Consider the following 22,716-nt stretch of genomic DNA (forward strand, 5'->3'; position numbering starts at 1 on the left):
TAAAATGACAACTACCCTGTATTAGGTACATGGGGAATCTCTTCCCCCTGCGGAATTGAACCATTTTTAAAAGGAATCTTTATATTGCTACTTTTCTTCTCATTTTCTTTTTATTCCCCTCAGGAGACAATTCAGATTGCATTATGCCAGAGCCATCTGCTGAACTAAGTGGCCGGGATCTGTAAGAGGCAATTTGACGACATCCTACCTACCACAAAAGCAATCCTGAAGCATGGCATCTCACCTGCTTCAACAATAAACAGCACTCCCTCAGCAGCCAATAAGGAAAGCTAATAATGAACTCAGCCATTGTCAATAGCACTGTCTGTCACGCTGCCTTTATTGACTTCAATAAGGAAATTGAGCGGATTGTACAAATGATATTTCCAGTTTTATGACAGAAAAGACCAACTTCAACCCCATATGTGCGTAAGGTGAGCTGGGTGCTGACAGCTGCTCACTCTCCTGGAGTGACCAGGTTGCTTTGCTTAACTAGTAGTCTAGCATGCTGGCTGAATAAATTATCACAACGAACAAAATTACCATGTAAATAATATATTTAGAGAATATATTAGCCAAATATGTTCTTTTAACCTTCCGAGTATGGTATTGTCTCTTTAAAAAGGCTCAGTATTGATGCACTAATGATTCATACTGTGGAACTGTGGGGAGATGACACCCATCCTTTCTCCAGCCAAGTGAAGTATAGAGTGGTTAGAAGCAAAAGCTGCCTGCTTCCTCTCAGGAAGATTGTGGTAAAAGCTGGCAGCTACTCATGTACAAATCCTCCTGTCTGGATGAGCACCAGCAGCAGCTGTCTGTGAAGGGATGCAAAACAGTCGAAAGACCCAGGAGGAGGAATGAAAGACAAAATAATAATGGGGTTGGAATTTTTTAAACAAATAACAATTAAGAGGATTGGCCTGCAGCTCCTCTCAGGGAAGAGAATTTATTTCAGACTATCTGAAAAGGGAATCGAGCATGGAGAGCGACTGATCTTTGGGAATTCCTGCTCTGGCTGATGTGTGAATGCTGGGGGAGGACATGTCAACTGTTTTATCCCCAAGGTCAAAACGTCAAAGTACCTGCAGAGACTGTCTAGACATATACATGAAGAACAGCCGATTGAGCAAAATACTGGAAGGCTGCTTAACTATCGTGGAGCCAAATCCTGAGTCAATTAATGAGAGGAAAAAAGCTAAAGAAAAAAATCATTACAATAAGTTGAAATTGAAACATCTGCATATAAAATTACGTGCATCACTTTCTGGATTCAAGATTCAATAAATATACCCAAAATCATTTAAGTTTTCCTTTTGCCTAATAACAAACCTGTCAGAATGTTTATACTTTACAATCATTATTTCTCCTAGCATCACATTTCTCCTAGCATTCCCTGAGAGCAGGGGTCTTTTCATTAAAAGTTTTGTCATAAAAGATATTGTTTCCTTATCAATGGTATCATTGCCAAGATACTAGAGTCAATTTCAAAGTGGAAAGAACCAATCATTTAGGAAAGATGAATATAATCAAAACTAGCAATATGGTTTAATTAACATCAGATGCACAGCAACTCTGACAGGGTCTGCAGGACATTACTTCCTACAAAGCAAAACCCAATAGCATAAATGGCAGCGATGCTTCACTACCAGATGAACCCAATGCCTTCTATGCCCGCTTTGAAAGGGAGAACACAACTACAGCTGTGAAGATCCCTGCTGCACCTGATGACCCTGTGATCTCCATCTCAGAGACCGATGGTAGACTGTCTTTAAAGAGAGTGAATCCTCAAAAGGCAGAAGATCCCAATGGAGTACCTGGTAAGGCTCTGAAAACTTGCTTCAAAAAGGCAACAATTATACCAGTGCCTAAGAAGAAAAATGTGAGCTGCCTTAATGACTATCACCCGGTAGCACTCACACTGACAGTGATGAAATGCTTTGCGAGGTTGGTCATGACTAGACTGAACTCCTGCCTCAGCAAGGACCTGGACCCATTGCAATTTGCGTATCACCTCAATAGGTCAATGGCAGGTGCAATCTCAATGGCTTTTCACATGGCCTTAGACCACCTGGACAATACAAACACCTATGTCAGGATGCTGTTCATCGACTATAGCTCAGCATTTAACACCATCATTCCCACAATCCTGATTGATAAGTTACAGAACCTGATCCTCTGTATCTCCTTTTGCAATTGGATCCTCGACTTCCTAACTAGAAGACCACAATCTGTGCAGATTGGTGATAATATCTCCTCCTCGGTCAACACTGGTACACCTCAGGGGTGTGCACTTAGCCCACTGCTCTAAACTTTATATACACATGATTGTGTGGCTAGGCATAGCTCAAATACCATCTATAAATTTGCTGACGATACAAACATTGTTGCTAAAATCTCAGGTGGTGAGGAGAGGGCGTGCAGGAGTGAGATATGCCAACTAGTGGAATGGCGCTGCAGCAACAACCTGACAACCTGCCACTCAACATCAGTGAGACAAAAGAGCTGTTTGTGGACTTCAGGAAGGGCAAGACGAAGGAACACATACCATTCCTCGTAGGGGGATCAGAAGTGGTAAGAGTGAGCAGCTTCAAGTTCCTGGATGTCAAAATCTCTGAGGATCTAACCTGATGTAGTTATAAAGAAGGCAAGACAGCAGCTATTCTTTATTAGGAGTTTGAAGAGATTTGGCATGTCAACAAATACACTCAAAGCCTTCTATAGTTGTACTGTGTAGAGCATTCTGACAGGCTGCATCACTGTCTGGTATGGAGGGGCCGAAAGAAGCTGCAGAGGGTTGTAAATCTAGTCAGCTCCATCTTGGGTACTAGCCTACAAAGTACCCAGGACATCTTTAGGGAGCAGTGTCTCAGAAAGGCAACGTCCATTATTAAGGACCTCCAGCACCCAGGGCATGCCCTTTTCTCACTGTTACCACCAGGGAGGAGGTACAGAAGCCTGAAGGCACACACTCAGCAATTCAGGAACAGCTTCTTCCCCTCTGCCATCCGATTCGAAAATGAACATTGAATCTTTGAACACTACCTCACTTTTTTAAAAATATACAATATTTCTGTTTTTGCACGGTTTTTAAATCTATTCAATATACGTAATTGATTTACTTGTTTATTTATTACTATTATTTTTATTTTTTTTCTCGGCTAGATTATGTTTTGCATTGAACTGCTGCTGCTAAGTTAACAAATTTCATGTCATATGCCAGTGATAATAAACCTGATTCTGATTCTGATTGGACAATTTCATTTATGAAAGATCTGACCATGTGTCAGGGAGAGGTGATAGAAGGGAAACTGTAAATATAATGTATTTACATTTCCAAGAGGCATTTGACAACGTGTTATATTAGATGCTGATACAAAAACTAAAGGGTCAAGATACAGGACGAAGTACATTTGCATGAATTGAAACTGGTTGTCAGATAAAAAATAAAGTGTTGGAATAAATACGTTCTTTTAGGCTGGAGGGGTGTAACTTGTGAAGTGCTGTCAGGATCAGTTCTTGGGTCTCAATTGACTTACTGTTTACATTAATGACCCAGAGGAAGGGACAATATGTAAGTTCTTCAAGTTTGCTAATGATACAGAAATAGGTGAAGGGCACGTTGTGATGAGGATATTGTGATTGTGTGATAGGCCACAATATGGATAGACTGAGAGATTGGGTGAAAACCTGGCAAATGGAGTTTGACATGGGGAGGTGTGAGGTCATGGGCTTTGGTGAGAGGAATCTAAAGGTGGATTATTATCGAAATGGGCAGAGACTACAACTGAATCAAGTTCAGAGGGATTGTGGTGGTCTAGTATATGAAGTTGGCAGGCTGGTCCAGCAAGTAGCCTTCATGTTGTCCTTAATTGCAAAGAGGCTGTAGCTTATGAACAGGAAATTAAACATGGCGCAGTGAGGGCATACATGGAAAATTGTGCTCAGTGCACGTCTTGTAACCTTAAAAATGAGGTATCATGCCATTAGAAGTAGTGCCAAGGAGATTCACCAGGCTAATTCCTGGTTAGATTATTCTAATAAGACAGGCCATGTATTCTTTGTGTCTGTATTCTTGGAATTTAGAATTATGGGGGTAACAGATAAGATTTTAACAGGCCTTAACAAGGTAGATGATGATGAGATGTTTTCATGAGTGTAAGAGTCGTGCACAAGGAGACAAGCTGTTAAATTCTCTCTATGCTTAAAAGTCATGTTGCTTATTCCACTGTGCAAGTTTGAAAGGCTTTCAGCAGAACCGATGGAGTATTTCACTACTGTTGTCAACTGGAACAATGCATCCTACACTGAAATAACTCAGCTGTTATGCCACCACAGTCTGCCAATCTCACATTCTTTAGATGTTCACTGCTCATGTATCTTACTTCTAAGTGGCAAACTATAAAATATAAAGCTAATTAACAAGTGATACCTAAATCACATCAACTTTAGAACACATTTTCCTGCAGGATAATAATATTAATTCTCTTCTATTTTGTCCCTCTTAATTTTAGTTTGGAATATCATTTTATTTGTCTTATTTTACATTTTTTATATTACACATCATTAACTGACTGGTGAAATTGTCATATGAACTTCCTCTGTAATGTTCAAGCAAGAATGATTATGGGTAGTCTGGATAACGAACCCTATTGTCTTTCTTTCTCTCTCTGTACCGTAAGTGTGTCAAGACAGTGACACTTGTTACACCATTACTTGTGTGCTCAATGGCTCAGAAAAGAAAACATAAAACTTTATTTATCCCAAAGGAAATTATTGTTACATGGTTGCTCAGTCAGAAACATATACTTTAAAATACAAACTGAATGGCAGTATCAATGCATCACATAATATCAATATCAAAACACAATGCACAACATCATCAGTTCAGAAAATCCTTTAAAGGTGCCAATTAGAATTAAAGGTTATTTAAACAGAAATATCAAACACTCATCTATCCATAGATGCTGTCTGACCTGTGAAGTAGTCCCTCCTTTTCTGTTATTACCTTAGATTTCCAGCAATTGCAACTTTCTCGCTCTTAGAGTGCCAACTCGTAAGTTTCTAAACGCACCTAAGGAAAATAAGTTCTTCATTTTGTTTGTACTACAAAAAAATGACAAAATTATTCCAGGCAGAATGAAGATGGCTGTCTAATTTACCTGTCAATATTATTGCTGCAGGTGAATGAGAATGATTTTATACATATAATTTTTATGTAAATATTCTCAATTTTTTGGAATAATTTCTACAGAATTATCCCACTTCTACAGGAAGAAATAGTTTTTCTTTCTGTCAAGGGTTCTCTTACCTCTCCTTTTCTAAAAAAAAACTCTGCATTCTACATGAATTGATTTAATTAGCTGTACAATCAACCCTCTGCTAAGGGCCCAATGTGCCCATCCTCTCTCCCAACATTTCCCCCCTCCCCACTTCACTCAGACCCCCACCTGCAATTATTTGGCAGACAACAGACATTGAATGCCAAAATGCCAAAATTAAATGTTACCATTCTACTCCACTGCGCGCATTATCCTGGAAATAGCAGTACAATGCAATAATATTACTCAGACACTCCCAGGAAAAGCATCCCCATGGAAAACAACATTCTTAATTACAACTGACCATTAAAGCATACAGTGGTAAGTGGCTTTGCTTAATACTGTATTTAAAGTCCTGAGGCTGATGTTCTAATAATGGTTGCTCTCTTAGCCCTCTAAAATCTTCAGCTGGCTTTCAAAATCATTGTTAAATATAACTGTTTTCCTAATTTATTATTTATTAATCTCACTCTTGGTTTGCACAAATCTGCTATTCTACCACCTATCAATAGTAAGAATTCAGCAAATCTTATGTTTGCTTAAGAAAAATTATAACATTAAAAAATCATGACGACTTAGTGGCTGCTATAAGTTTAGCTCTACTTAACACTCAGAATCTGCTCTTCAATTCACTGAACAAGATGTACAAGTAAATAAAAGTATACTTCTATAGATGTACCATGGAGAGCATTCTGACAGGCTACATCATTGTCTGGTATGGGGGGTGGGGGAGAGTAGGGGGCTACAGCACAGGACAGAAAAAAGCTACAGTGGGTTGTAAAGTTAGTCAGCTCCATTTTGAGTAATAGTCTACAAAGTACCTAGGACATCTTCAGGAAGCGGTGTCTCAGAAAGGCAGCATTCATTATTAAGGACCTCCAGCACCCAGGCATGCCCTTTTCTCACTGTTACCATCAGGTAGGAGGTACACACTCAGTGATTCAGGAACAGCTCTGCCATCCAATTCCCAAATGGACATTGAACCCGTCAACACTACCTTACATTTTTAATATACATTATTTCTGTTTTTGCACTATTTTAATCTATTCAATATACATATACTGTAATTGATTTACTTACTTATTTATTATTATTATTATTATTTTCTTCTATATTATGTATTGCATTGAACTGCTGCTGAGTTAACAAATTTTCACAACACATGCCAGTGATAATAAACCTGATTCTGATTAGTATGACACAGAGCAAAATTTGATATTTTGAATAGCACCAATGAAGGAATGAAGATTCATTCCTGGAAAATGAGCATTATTTCATTGCTGTCTTTGGACAGGCCTGTCCATTGTACTAAACCGGCTGTTTGCAACATGAAGTACTCATTTTCAGAGACAGAAAGCTTAAGATAGCAATGCAAGCGAAGGCTGGAAAATCTCAGGAAAAGCAATAAACCAGCCAGAAGGCAGAAGATTTATAACACTATAAGATGTAAATAGGAAGACTGGATCATCATGAAACTTCCCAATATGGAATACTTAGAAAGATAAATGCAGTGATGTTACTGACATCACTGACATACTTAATGCAAGTTTCTGAACATGCTGACTGTCTTTTATTTCTCAAGTCCTCTTTTAACTGAGCAGCTGCAGAAAGTGAGTATCAGTTCAATGCTCGATCCAGACACCGTAACACTGGCTTTTCATCGTTTCTCTTCAAGTGAAGAAAAGTGAAATTGAATTAAATTAATCCATTGAATACATGTTGTTTCCCTCTTTGAAATGGCACACAACAAGATGAAGGTTGCCAGCACACTCAGTTTTCCTGGAGATTTGACATTACCCGGTGTTTCTAATGGAGAACCAAAGCACACCTAATACAGCTACTGCCTCAAAACTCCAGAGACTCAAGTTCAACCCTGATCTTGAGTATTGCCTGTTTGGAGTTTGCCTGTTCTCCCTGAAATCAACTTGGTTCATCTGACTTTCTTCCCACATCCCAAAGATGACTGAAACAGCAAGTTATTAGGCCAATGTAAATTTCCATAGTGGGTAACTGTCCAGTGCTGTCTGGGAAGAGGTGATGGGAATGTGGGGAGAAAAGGCTCGATGGAAAATGAGTGAGGGAATGGGCTGTGTAAACTAATATAGACGATTGACATAGAATAAGAAACATGAAGATCCACTTAATTAATTGTCCACTCAAGATTAAAGTAGATTGCCATTCATTATTACTACAATTAATTCATTAGAATGCAACTTCTACTGAAAAAAATATTATTTGTTAAATTGGAGATTACAATTGGAGTTGCAAAATGGTGCAGGAATAAAAAACATAATCAATCACAGAACGTCACATTGAATTTTCCAGTTTCAGACAACCTGCATTCTCTTTTCGTTCTCTGCCTTTACCAGTCACCCAGTTTCATTCCTCTTTCCCATTATCCCTCCCTTATCATTTGTCTCACTTAGCAGATTCCAACATTTGCAACCTCTTGTATTTCCACATCACCCTTCAGTTTCAGGTACTGCCTCTACCTCCCCTTCCCCCTCCACATCTGACTCCATCTGCCTCCTTTTCCGTCTCTGCCTATTACACACCAGACACCATCTCCCAACTCCACCCTCCCTGCATCTCCACGCTCTTTATCTCCCTGTCAGCCTCTGTCTCATCCCTCCCTCTCTCTTCATCACACTGCCCTTTCTACCCTCTACATTCTCAGTCTTAATAAAGGATCTTCACCCAAAACATTGACCATCTCTCAGCCACCACAGATGCTACCAGACCTGCTGAATTCTTCCAACAGTTTATGCCTTTAGATGATAGCATCTGCAGTTTCTTGTGTCTCTGCAGAATGCTGCTGACTGATCAATATTCCAATGCACAGTTCTGAGAATTGCATTTAGAAGTTACTAAATCCTATAAAGAGTTGCATCATAGTGAGGGGTGACCTCCTTGCACTCAATTATCACAGCCTAACCCAATGCACATACTCTCAATGATGAAAAAACACGGTAATTGGTGTTTTCAACTGTCATGGGTGCAAATGTGGATTTTGTTGAAATATTTGGTAAATTCTACTGAGGAATAATAGCTAACTGTATTTCAGATATTTATTTAATATTTCTCAGTATGTCAGATGTTTACATATCTAAGAATTGCTTTCCATATGACTCCAAGGCCAAGGGCTTTTGTTTCACTGGAGATCTGGAAGTCATTCAGTGAAGTAATCTGTCCAGAGATCTGTCCCTACAAGCAGTAATTTTGATTCTTGATTCAAATCATGACAAAATCCAATCTCTTTAAAAAAATCAAGAAATACTGGAAAAGAGAAGCAACTGCAAAAAATATCTCAATTTTCAGAATTGAGAATTTTTGACTGCATGCATCAAGTAATATGCAAGTCTTGTTAACTTTGTCCATTTTTATTTTATGTGCTGATATATTTGCTTTCCCATTATTTTCTATGATACATTCCTTACTATTGTATCTGTTTCTACCTACTCTCCTGGCAGCACATTCCAGGCACCTACCACTCTCTGTGGAAAACAACTTACAAAACAAATCCCTTTCAAACATTTCAGTTCTCAGCTTAAAACTGTCACCTCTGCTATCTGAGCATTCCACCTCTGAAGAAAGACTGACTATCTACCCAATCAATGCCTCTCGTAATTTGCAATACTTCTGTCAGGCCATTTTCAGCATTGACCATGCAAGTTCAAAGTTCAAAATAAAGTTATTATCATCAAAGTACATATATGTTATCATATACAACCCTGAGATTCATTCCCTGGTGGGCATACAAAGTAAAGCCAAGAAACACACGGAATCAATTAAATACTGTATCCAACGGGACAAACAACCAATGTGCAAAGGACAACAAACTGTGCAAATATGAAAAAGAGAAATAAACAGTGAATATTGAGACGATGAGATGAAAAGTCCTTGAAAGTGATCCACACATTGTGGGAACAGTTCAATTAAAGGGCAAGTGAAGTTGAGTAAAGTTAGCCCCTATGGTTCAAGAGCCTAATGGTTGAGGACTAGTAACTGTTCTTGTTCCTAGTGGTGTGTGTCCTGAGACTCCTGTACCTTCTGAAAAGGAATAAAAGGTTCTTTTACTAGTTGGTTGCCAATGACTAGTGGTGTTCCACAGAGGTCGGTTTTGGGACCACTTCTTTTTATGCTGTTTATCAATGATTTAGATTATGGAATAGATGGCTTTGTTGCCAAGTTTGCAGATGATATGAAGATATGTGGAGTACAGGTAGTGTTGAGGAAACAAGTAGGCTGCAGAAGGGCTTAGACTGAATAGGAGAATGGGCAAGAAAGTGGCAAATGAAATACAATGTTGGAAAATGCATGGTCATGCACTTTGGTAGTAGAAATAAATGTACAGAATATTTTCTAAATGGGGAGAAATCCAAAAATCTGAAATGCAAAGGGACTTGGAAGTCTTCTGCAGACCACCCTAAAGGTTAACTTGCGGGTAGAGTCAGTGGTGAGAAAGGCAAAGCAATGTTAGCTTTCATTTCAAGAGCAGGGATGTGTTGCTGAGGCTTTACAAGGCACTGGTGATGTCTCACCTTGAATATAGTGAACAGTTTTGGGCTCCTCATCTAAGAAAAAGATGTGCTGACATTGGAGAGGGTTCAGAGGAGGTTCACAAGGATGATTCTGGGAATGAAAGGGTTATCATACGAGGAACGTTCGATAGCTCTCAGTCTACACTCACTGGAATTTAGGATGAGGGGGGATCTCATTGAAACTTGTTGAATATTGAAGGGTCTAGACAGAGTAGATGTGGAAAGATCTTTTCCCATGGTGGGGGAGTCTAGGAGAAGAGGGCACAGCCTCAGGATAGAGGGATGTCCATATAAAGCAGAGAGGCGGAGAAATTTCTTTAGTCGGAGGATGGTGAATTGGTGGAATTAATTACCACAGGCAGGTGTGGAGGCCAAATCGTTGGGTGTATTTAAGGCAGAGCTCGATAGGTTCTTGATTGGACACTGCATCAACGGTTAGGGGGAGAAGGCTGGGGAGTGGGACTGAGGAGGGAGAAAAAAGGATCAGCAATGATTGAATGGCAGAGCAGACTCAATGGATCAAATGGCCTAATTCCCCTCTTATGTCTTATGGTTTTATGTACCTTCTTCCTGATGGCAGCAGAATCCCAGTTGTGGTCACTTGATAACATCAGTAGAGACAATATTATCTGATTTCTCCCCATCTGAAGGGTGTTGAAATTAGTTTTTCCCAAATCAAACTTCTGGTCAATTCTAGTCTGGCATCAAACCTGTGGTATTCTGATACAACTGCTTCATGTTGCACTGTGCCGTGTTGTGCCACAGCAATATTCCCTCCGTCATTGTGCAAATGCATACAGAAATACGAAGAAAGCCATCAGCTATACATAATCGATAATAGTAAATGAAACTGCACAATTTTATACATCTTGATTCATCAATAGGGCAAACTAAGACTGTGGAAAACAGTGCTAGATTATAAAAATTATTTATCAGTGAGGATGTCAATTTTGTTTCTTCCAAGTACAGCTACAAATTACACCCTGACATGTCATGCCAAGTCAATGGTGCATAACACATAAAAATGACATGACTCTATGAAGTACAAGTGTCAAGTTTTGCTGCTTGTTTTATCAAATTTCATCCACTTATGGTTCCTACTTAATAAAGATGCTATAAACTATTCTAAGCATTCAAATTTCACTTTTATTTATTTGTTTCTTCATTTCATATTTCACAAATTGTTAAAGTACTTACTAAAAGAACCAAACATGTCCACAGTGGCTTCACTGGACATGATAATTAATTAATATTAGTTGGTGTTTCCAGGCTATAAAGACTTTGGTGCTAAAATTCTATGCAAGCTTATCTGAACTATCACCATGAATCTGGTGGGACTTCCAAAAACGTGTTCTTGTCAAAAATTATAACAGGTGACTACAGAAAGCCCTATAAAATTTCAACCTACTATCTAAAAACAAATGGTACTCATTTCTCCAAGAAAGCAGTTAAAATGATTTTTAAGCATCTAAATTACTGATCCTTCAGCTGCATGAATAAAATATTTATCACTTGGAGATAAAAAACTTGAAAAACAGGCAGAATTTTAGGAAAACTTATTTAATTTTGTCTTAATGGGATAAAGTCATTTGGACTTTCATTATCTCTTTCTATTCTTCCATTATTTTCTATAAGCATATATAAATGCTATTGATATAGTAATCACTAGGTGCATTGTGAAAGGCTAAAATCATTTCAGTACTGCATCAAATGAAGTCAAGGATTTACCAGATCAACTTTATGATAATATTAATCTCTACCATTTTACAAACCTGTTGCTACTTACAGGTCTGGTGAACTTGCAATATATCTTACCTCTAACATCTGCTGAAAATCTTGCTGAATGGCGTGACACAAAGAGCTTGAGCTCCTGGTCTAGATTGCAGGCTATTAAGTCTGTGTCCCAGGAACGAATACCTGAAAAGATAACACAGCAACATGTAATATCTTCGGCACACATGAGAAAACATGTTAAGAAAAAGTATTGGCATTGTACAGTCTTTAATAATGTAGGTGCTGGAAGCTCTGAGTCAAAGAAGGGTTTCCGCCTGAAACGTTGGCTGATTATTCATTTCCATAGCTGCTGCCTGACCTGCTGAGTTCCTCTATCACCTTGTGTGTGATGTTTTGTTTAATATTGTGTCTGAACAAAACCATTTCCAAAAATTCACCAGGAAGATTCTAAAGATGGAATAAAATTACACTGCAAAAGTATAGAATGCAGTGCTGGCTTGAACATGCTATTGTACATCATTTCCATTTGATGGATACAACCTAGTTCTGAACCATACAGTTAGGAGAGTATCGTTTAATGTTCAGCATTCTGTAATTCATCTAAGTTAAGACTGCATTAATCAGAGTCCCACTGCTGAACAGTGTTATTTGTCATGGAAGAAAAAATTAAGTGTTTTTACTCTAGATTATGATCATTTGGGTAAATGTGTAACTATTAGGTTAAAATATTATGCCTGGTTCATTATCCTTAACCCAAACCAAACACACGCATGATCTTTGATGCTTGATATGTGCACATGGTTGAGATCCTAATTGGCATCTCAACTTAATGATCAATAGTCCAACTTAAGTCACTGACTGAAGGAGAATGCAGAATAAAATGGGCAAAAGTACTTACTGCATAATGTTCCACTGTGTGCAGTTTAACACCAAATCTTGTATTTTGATTCAATTTGTAAGTCTAAGGTTATTTAAATTCATCTAACTGAGCAAGTGAGCTGTAGGAAGAGGCAAGTGGTTCAGACACTAATTTACTGGTTCCATTGTAAATGAAACATCATCTAGAAAGAGGTTTATTTCAAATTAGATTGATTTTGATTCTATATTATGCACTTACAGCTTTTTAAAATGAAGAATAATAAAATAGCAGGAAATGATAAACAAATAATCAAAATAAATGATTGATAAATTATAATGTTTTAAAGTACTAAATTGGTCAAGCAGAAAAGAACTTCTATTGCTTCTACTCCAGTTCAACTGAGGATATAAGATGTTACTATTCTTGTTTGGGAATGCAAAGGTAGCTTCCAAGTATTACAGCAAGCCAAAACTTTCAATATTTAAACCCCTCTTCCTGAACCAGAGCGAACAACTGTAGTCAATGACAAAGTCAATGGTGCTCAATGATTCTGCACAGTTCCCAGTGAATCTATTTCTAGCAATGAAATAACTTAAGCTTCTTAATTCTAAGTACTTGATCATAAAGCCATCCATTCAAATCTTGAAGGAGTTCTTGAAAATATTCATATCAATCCTCAGTCTGTTTATAGTTTTTTTCCTTTTATACAAAGGCTCTTTATAAGGAAATATAACAAAATATTTTCACTTGGGCAGCCATACAGAACATTAGTGCATACTAACATGCCTCCAGCTTTATGAGGTGAATAAATCACAGTTTGGTTTGTCCCATGCAGGATTTGGATTGGCTCCTGATTGCTGAACTGGACCCAAGCCAACTACGTTTGAACTACAACCCTATCAAGTCTTATTTTTTAATTTTATTTAACACTGACTGTGCCAAATTGACAGATAACTTTATGACTTCCTGCAAGTTGTAAAAACTGCATCGTTAATAACTTGTATTTCTTAACTCTTCAGTGTAATGTGGGCACACTGCACAAGGCAGCATTTTTAATCTTTTTAATCTATTAACTTAAATATACAAAATGAGATGACAAAATATTGTGATATGTTATAAATACACGGATCAAATAGAATGAAGATTTGCACGCATCCATATGTTCCCTAATAAGGTAAAGGTAACAGAGGAAATGTGTGACACTGGAAGAGGTCTGAAGTGAACTAACAACATAACAATAGGAGCTGTAGTATAAAGTGATCGGCAAAAAGATCTGGAAATACACGATTAAGGCCAAGAAAGATTGGATTGAGAGACAGTGTACAGAGATAGAAGGCAGCCTGAACAAGAACAGTAGGCAAGCATTTCAATTATGAAGGACTTCACTAAACAGAGACTGTGCCGATATGAGTCAACACCTTCAAGGCAAAGAAGGTAACTGTCTCACAGAACATGAAGACAGTTTCAACAGATGGACTGAGTATTGTTCAGACCTTTACAACCATAAGACCCAAAGAGACCCCAGCGTATCCGCAAGCCGGGACTCGTCAAACGACAGTGACTTTCTAATTCTGCAGGAAGTAGTAGTAACAGCCATAAGATCGCTGAAGATGGGAAAGCTGCAGGAACAGACAACATCCTGACTGAGCTGATAGAACATAGACATCCTCACCAGCATCTGCAACAAAATCTGGCAGACCGGGGAATGGCAAACACCATGGGCAAAGTCACTCATCATTACTCTCCCCAAGAGAGGCAACTTTCAGCAGTACCCGAGTCATAGAACCGTAAGCCTTATCAGCCACGCACGCAAAGTGATGTTGAAAAGTCACCTTGAACAGACTGAAACCACAGGCAAAAGAAATAATCACCAAAGAGCTGGCTGGATTCAGACGTGCAAGAAGTACAACAGAACAGATATTCAACCTCCAAGTACTGTGAGAGAAATACACCAACATCAATAGGACATCTTCCACGTATTCACAGACTTCAATAAGGAATTCGATAGTGCGTGGCATGATGTACTCTGGGCCACAATGAAGAGATATAACATGGGCCAAAAGCTGATCCAAACCATCAGCACTACCCCAAAGCTCTCAGCGCAGCACTTGTTCAAAGTACAGTTGGAGAGTGGTTCCATACACCAGTTGGAGTCCGACAAGGCTGCCTTATTTCACCCACACTGTTCAACATTTTTCTGGAACAACTAACGACAAATGCCCTGGAAGACCATATGGGCACAGTCAGCATCGGAGGACAGATCACACCCAAACTCAGGTTTGTTGATGACATTGATGGGCCCACAGGAAGTGAGGATGAACTAGCCTGCCTTGTGAACCATCTGGACAATACATCTACCAGATTAGGCATGGAGATCAGCACAGAGGAAACCAAGCTGATGAGAAACAGTGAGGAGCCAATCACAACAAAGATCACGGTCAGTAGACAAGAACTAGAGACTGTAAAGTGGTGCAAGTACCTTGTCACCATCATCAGCCAAGGAAGATCAAAGCCTGAAGACCTTGCAAGGACAGCCCAAACAACAGTGACGCTGGCTAAACTAAAACCAATCTGTTGAGGAAATAACATTGTTCTCAGATCCAGGTTGAAACTCCTGCATGTATTTATGCTCTCCACCTTCTTGGATGCATGTGAATAATGGACTTTGACAGCAGAACTGCAAAAGAAGATCCAGGCGTTAGAACTGAGATGCTTCAGAAGGCTCCTCGGCATCTCTTATAGAGGCCATGTCTCAAACAACAAAGTACGAAGAACCATTAGTCAGCACATGAGACACAATGAAGGTCTACTGCCCACAGTAAAGAAGAGGAAACTGGAGATGGTATGTTCACATAACAAAATCAAGTGGACTCTCGAAGACCATTCTTCAGGGAACAGTGCGGGGGAAAAGAAAAAGGGGCAGACAGAGAAAGAAATGGGCAGACAACATTGCTAAGTGAACCAGAGAGAGCTTTGCCACAACCCAGGCACTTGCCCATGATCGGGAGAGATGGATGCAACTGCTGCAGCGTTTGTCTGTACAGCATCCCTACAACCGAGGTGGGTTGCTGGATTTGTAACCGTAAAGCCTTCTGATGGATGGTCTTAGCCCGAAATGCTGACTGTTTATTCCCCTCCAAAGATGCTGCCTGACCTGCTGAGTTTCTCCAGCATTTTGTATTTTGCAGTGGTAAACCCCTCTTGAACAACTGCAGTGTTTGTAGTGAATTTGTTTAACAAAGACCCATTCAATAAGGTAGTACTGTCAATCTAGTCGAGTATGATGTTCTCCCAAGAGGTTTCTGTTGGTGAGCCTCAGGTGGTTGTGGAGGCCAATTCCGGATCATTGTAATCAAGATGGATTCCCTTGATGGAGAATGCCTGGGGGTGACTTTGATTAATGCGTGATGGGCAGCCATCACATGGGCATAGATCCGGGTAAGGGTCCAGTGGCGTGGCATGCAAGACAACTGGAGGACCTTCACTGCTGCAGCCTTCCTCTACCTACAGTGCCATTGCGAGGTGTTATCATTCAAAGATTCAAAGTCAAGGTGCTTTTATAATCAAATAATGTGCAAATCATCTTCTGCCAACTTCACTGTTGAGATCTTGGTTGGATCCTTCTGTCTGGAACCTCCCCTTTGACATTATTGCCATGGGTGACCCTACCAGGAGTGAAACGCCGGGTGACAAGAGCTGTTACCAAGCCATCATGGAATGAACATTGGAGGTGGTAGTGTGCCATCTCACCTCTGCACCAACCCTTCTAGATAATAAATGGTATATAAGGTGTTGCAATAGCTTCTCTTGGCAATTTAGTGCAGTATACTCAGGAGACGTTGTCCACTGTAGACACAGGGTTCTGAGGGTAGAGGAAGAGATTTATTTATTTTTTGAGATACAGCACATTATAGACCCTTTTGGCCCTTTGAACCGTGCTACTCAGCAACCCCCAGTTAACCCTAGCCTAATCATGGGATAATTTACAATGACCAATTAACTTACTAACCGATATGTCATTGGACTGTGGGAGGAAACCAGAGCGCCCTGAGAAAACCCACACCTTGCACAGGGAGGACGTAAAGACTTTTTACAGATGACGTCGGAATTGAACTGCAAACTCCGACGTCCCAAACTATAATAGCTTTGCACTAACCGCCACACTACAATGGCACTTTAAAACGAAGAGTGGGGTTCAAATCAAACAAACTGCTTTGCCCTGAACCTTATTGAGCTCCCGGAGTATTGCTGGAGCTTCAATCATCCAAGGAAGTGAAGAGCCTCCTGGCTCACAGCGTAATGCTATTACAGCACCAGCCACCCTACTTCAGTTCTGCCCCGCTCAGTAAGAAGTTTGTATATTCTCCGTGACTGCGTGGTGTTGCATCGGGTGCTTCATTCCAAAGACATAAAGGTTCATAGGTTAATTAGCTGCACAGCTCTTATTGGGCATCACAGCCTCAATGGGTCAGAAGGGTCAGTTAAAATAAATAAAAGTAAATATCCCTCATATGCCTCGTAGGTGGTGGCAAGGCTTGAGAGATCAGGAGATGAGTTACTCCTCAGAAGTTAGCTTGTTCCTGAACTACTGGAGCCATGGACTTTATATAGCTGGTCCCTTTATGTTTTTGCTAAAGGATATATAACCCTGTTCCCAATGGATGAGGACTGGAAATTTGATTTCCTTCAGTGTAAGATGAGGATGCTAAACACTCTCTTATTGGAGATGGTTGCGATTGGCAATCTTCCGGCCCAAATACCACATATACTAAATCTAGTATGAAACCAATACCAATGACTCTTGAAAATTCTACATTTGATTGGTGGAGTGCATTCTGAATGGTTGCATCACTGTCTGAGATAGAAGTTCCAATGCACAAGATCAGAAGAAGCTGCAGAAGGTTGTAGACTCAGTCAGTACCATCACAGGCACAACTCACCCCAGCACTGACGGTATCTTGAAGAGGAAGTGCTTCAAAAATATGGCAGCTATCATTAAGGCTATTCACAATGGTATATGCCCTCTTCTTATCATCAGGCAGAAGGTACAGGAGTCTGAAGACCCACATTCAATGTTTCTGAAACAGCTCCTTTCCCTCTGACGTCAGAATTGTGAACAGTCCATGAACACAGCATTAGTATTTCTTTTCAGCATAGTTTCTTTTGTAATTCATAGTAATTTTGTCTTTGCTGCTGCAAAATTACAAACTGCACATCATATAAGACAGTGGTAATAAATCTGATTCTGATGTCCAAGCCTATAAGTTTCCAGTTAATGCTACATATAGTTGTAATGAAAGGAAGGTTATTTGATGAAATAAGTGAAGATGATTGGATTTAAGATTCCTCTCTGAGGAAAACTCGCAGCAAGGCCCTCTGCCTCTCTGCCTGAAATGGTTGGCTTCATTCAACCATCTTCCTTCATGTGAGATACCATTTCACCATATAAAATTTCTACAAAATTCCACTGACTTCAACTTACTAAGGCTCTTTGATGCCATATACATTCAAAATCCAAGGGCAGGCATTCTCACCAAAATTTCAAATTCAGGCATTTTGTTCATGTTTGAAATGGAGCTCAATGAGGTCTAATGCCAAATGGCTGTAACAAAACCTTAAGTCTTCAAAGTGGGCAAGGAAATGGTGAGGATGTGTTTTTGACAGAACTGCAAATGACTGAGAGAAATTCAATAGATAATTAATATTTTGTGCAGTCTTGATGTGTCAGATTTTATTGCTGTTATTCCTCTCTGCACCTTTTGGTGCATCAGGCAGCAACCTTTTACATTTTTTTAACATTTGTCTATCTTTTATGAGGTCGAGTTGCTAGTTGATGCTCAACCCAGTACTGATGGTAAATATGTAAGGAGCCAGCCGGATTTGAACCTGAGACCACTTGCCTCAAAGTGCAGTGCAGATGCCACTGCACCACCGGCTGGCATCAGATTTTATACAGCACCTTAAGCATTCTAAACCTCCCATGGTACTGCAGAGAGCATCATCCAATCAAATCTGATATTGTGCAGCCTAAGATGATGTCACATAGGGTAGCTGACCAACTTGGTGCAAAAATTCTATTTCACACCATACGTCAATGATTAAAAGTAGGGTGGAGAGAATACAAGGTCTTGGAAGCCAAAAGTATAGCTGATGAAGATAGTGTATTTAAAAATTCAGAATCCCAAGAGATGGAAAAAAGGTGTTGTTGGGGTGGAAGAAATGACCAAGTAAATCATAAGGGCCCCATCATGATGAGAGCTTTAAAACATGGTGTTGCTTAGCAAGAAGCCATTCTGGGTCAGTAAATGGAAGCTGGGACTCTTCATCCCAGAGCCAAAAGATTCTGGCTGACTTCAGCTCCGCAGGGAGCAGGTATCCAGGAAATAATAGTTATGTTGTAATATAATAAAAACTTTGATGAGGGAGATTTGGCTGGTTAGATTAAAATTCAGATATGAACCCTGTCCAAACTCTTTTCACTGCAGTGAAAAGGGTGGGTCATCTCAATGGTAATACTTTGAACTCAAAACTAGAATCTATTAGGGTATTTTTGTAAATATATGTACAGATCAAATGGATCACAACACTGTTACAGTCCGCATCCCTTCCTAATAAAATTATTCTCATCATCTCCTCTACCCCTACAGTAATTCACTATTATCTTTTAATCCTGCATGCTTAAGGAAAATAGTTGCCCATTTATTTGAAGAATTGTTTAGATGTATTAAATGCATTTTTACTGCAAAAATATAAAGAATACATTAAAAATTATAAATGACTTGTTAAACCATCTCAAGGGTTAAGAGTCAACCATTTTGTCATAGTCCTGGAGTGACATATGGATGGAATGACCAATGAGAGCATCTCCCTTCCCTTTTGAATAATTCCCCACATTCTTAGTCACCTTTCTGCATAGCAGCATCATTTCTTTTTTTTTCCAGAATATTTTAATGCATCCAAATTCTTAAACATTCTTAATCCAGTTTTGATACTCAGGAAATGCAAGCACTTCATTGTTGAAGGGGTAACAATGTTGTTTTAAGATCACAAAGGGATACAAAGTGTATCATTATAGTTGTACTTGTAGGTCTTACATTCTCTTTGCAAAATTTCCTAAACATATATATTTTGTGCCATGATGCTGATTAAGAGAGTACTGATATATGCTCATTCTGCCATCATTGATAGTGCAGACTTGAAATCCTGGTTTAAAAATCATAACTGCAGGGTTGCAAGGAGTCAGTAATGCTGACACTGTGGAAATGGAGGACACACAAAGAGGCACAGCATACTGTACTCCAAAAATAGCTATTGCATTGATTGAACATCTACGCTTTAGCAGCATTGATGAAACCATTATGTTTGCAATGTATGGATAATTTAAATGTTATCTGATAAGAAATGTAAACACTATAATTACATAAACACATGTTTAAATCTATAATAACAATCATTACATTAAGTTGAAGGAAATTATTGTTCCTAGCAATTTTGTTCCCTTTTGTTAATGTTTTTTCTACAACAACAATCTGCTAGCTTCAATCTGCTGAGTCTGATGACTAAGGGGCATGATATCACTCTTTGACTCATGTTATTAATAAAATGACCATACACTTTCAGTTAATGCTATTGCATATTGTTCTCCATTTTCAAAAGCAGTTGTTGACAATATGCCCTCGACAGCTACAAATGGTCCTGGGAGTGAATACTGGGTGGAGCTTTCCACTCACAATTAATTGTGGTAGGAAGGAGAAATTAGAAATATTGTATTGCAACCGCGGAGCAGGCAGGTCCCCTGTTGACTGAGCATGGAGTAGCAACCAGTGCCTATGGAGAAATCTGCTGTTCTAGTTGCCCCACCCATCTGAAGGAACAAGAAGACACGGAGTCCTACAGCCTTGAGGAAATTTGACTGGGGAAGGGAGCCAGAGATAGATGAGACCATGTAAAATGTAAATACAGAAATAATAAATAGATTTATTTAAAAATAAATTGTGTTTTGTGTCGAATTTGATAGCAGGAGGATGGTGGTTTGAGAAATATTTCATTGTCTTTTTCCCCCATTAATGTTAATGGTTAAAACAAAGGTACAGTAATCAATAAAGTAATTCATTTAGTTCTTTTATCTATATATAACCAGATTCGCATTTGCAATGCGGACTTTTCACTGGGATTGCTTTAATGTCTCGATTCAAATCGTATTTTACATTCGTATATTGTCCATTATGATTAATAATTCTACCTACTGCGCACGGTCCACGGTTCGAACTATCTGTGCTTGGCCACCCTACTGTCCTTAGCAGTAATAGGCATTTTGAATAACAATATCAGCTAAGTGAATGGGTTCTGCGTCGCTGCCCAAAACACCAGTCAAATGCACCTGTATCTCCTTTCACAGCAGAGACGTCCTGCAGCTCATGTAAACCCTCAACCTACATTCTCCCCTGACCTTTACGTCTGTTGCAAATCAATGTCATGCACTTTGACTCAAATTCTTCGTGTACATTCGTTCATTTCCAAAGATGCTGAGCTTCAAAGCGCGTCTGGGGGAGGGGAGTGGGGGGGATTGCAGCTGGAAACACCAAACTACAATTCCCAGCAGGCGTCGGGCAGGTTGAACCGGGCCCGGGCTCCCTCCCTTTGTCTGATGCTGGTTCGCAGCTTCCGGAGAGACCGCAGTGCGGAGAGCACGCCACGCCCACCAGCCGCCTGCAGCTCAATGAATGAGAAGCGTCAGCTCCCGGCATTGCAAACTTACCAGCCTTATTTTTCTTTTATTCAATAATTTGTCCATTATTAAAATATAACTGTGAACATTTCTTCTTTAGGAACTCAAAGCTGCGTCTGAACGTAAGCGAGTGAAAATTTTGCTCCCCATTCCTTACAGTATTAAATTGAGAATCAATTCTTTTTACACGGGGAGGGGGTGATGGGGCAACGCCTTTACATTGAATAAAGTCACTCGATGTTTCCAGTCAAAAGAATAGCTGTGAAAAAATCGATGCGAAATATCAAATACAACACGGTTCAAAGCAACAAATGTGAAGAGCTATAATGAGTTTGCAACAATTTACCAGCAAGAAAAGGGAGCCTGCTATTAATCGCCAACGCCGGGTGGATACATTGTTATACATGATGAACGGTGCCGGCTCATTCCTGTCTTTAGTCGGACTTTTTTGTTGTTTTTTTTTGGCGCTTTGGCAAAAAGATCGACATGCAATGAATAAAACACACGCGAGTGATCTTAATTTGTTATCTGCAAAATTTTGTCTCTGCGTTTCAGATAATATCTTAGAAATATTAAGCAGATATTGTTCATTATAAAAACATAATTCCCCTCATATAAATACACTTAACAAAATAAAAAAAACCAACGGTCCTGATTTCCGGAATTGCCTTTAATGGTGAGCGAGATCCGCAGCGCCAACAGATGATTTAATGTGGGCTGGAAGGGAGTGGTGTAGTATCTTTCAGCTAAAAAGTATATATTTTATCCATAATAAAAATTACAGGTGTCAAAGAAAATGCATCCCTTAAGTCCATCGCTCCTCTTCATCTAGTTGATTTCTTCAAGGTTATCTCTAAGTCGCAAATACTAGTACAGGCTAAAATTCTCAAAGCAAGGCCAACTAGTCTTCCAAAGCAGTGAGATGTGATTTATTTTATGTACCAATATTACACTTCGAAGCTACTACAGGTTCCCCACCCCAGTTTTATCCCGGCGTTATATGATCATTTAACGCTGCTAGCAAGCCCCTTACCTCGCTCTATATCTGAAATGGCACATCTCAGGTGGTCTTCTGTAACAATTTCCCCGATAACCACAAGTAAATAGAACTTATTGTCGAGAAATCGGTGAGTCAGGCTTGTGTTTGATGGCGATGTGCTTAATTTGCTACACGAAGCTTCTGGGTCCACGTCTAAGGTCGCCATCCTCAGCCTCTCTGTCCGCACTAGGCACTAGACAGGGAGTGAGTGAGCCTGGGAGGCGAGGCTGCACCGCTTTTATAGCGCAGACACTCGCCTGGTCCTGGGGAGGAGAGACAAGGAAACTGCCTACCTCACATCGCCAGCTGATGTCATCAGCAGCGAATCAGACCCTCGGCAAGCTGCAGCTAAACGTCCCCGAGCTTGCAGAATCGTTGCATTACAGTGCGGGCAAGATTCCGCCAAGTTTTTTTTTCCCCCGCTTGGATTTCCTACCAGTAGAGCACCATGCAGTACAGCAGAATTGCTTTCCCCTTTCGGTGCAATGAAATCT

The 22,716-nt window shown here is 39.7% G+C and overlaps 1 protein-coding gene across 1 annotated transcript in view; it reads right to left on the reverse strand.

Annotated features, from left to right (window-relative positions):
* map1b (microtubule-associated protein 1B) overlaps positions 1-22,438 on the reverse strand; it is a 96,783-nt gene extending 74,345 nt beyond the window's left edge. Inside the window, exons 1-2 of the mRNA XM_073048331.1 lie at positions 22,217-22,438; positions 11,678-11,779 (exon numbers count right to left, since the gene is read on the reverse strand). Coding sequence (XP_072904432.1) covers positions 11,678-11,779; positions 22,217-22,388 — 274 coding nt within the window. The 5' untranslated portion in view covers positions 22,389-22,438. The remainder of the gene's footprint in view (positions 1-11,677; positions 11,780-22,216) is intronic.
* Positions 22,439-22,716: the final 278 nt, after the last annotated feature.

The sequence above is a fragment of the Hemitrygon akajei genome, chromosome 6 (genome assembly GCF_048418815.1).
Source record: "Hemitrygon akajei chromosome 6, sHemAka1.3, whole genome shotgun sequence".
Lineage (NCBI taxonomy): Eukaryota > Metazoa > Chordata > Chondrichthyes > Myliobatiformes > Dasyatidae > Hemitrygon > Hemitrygon akajei.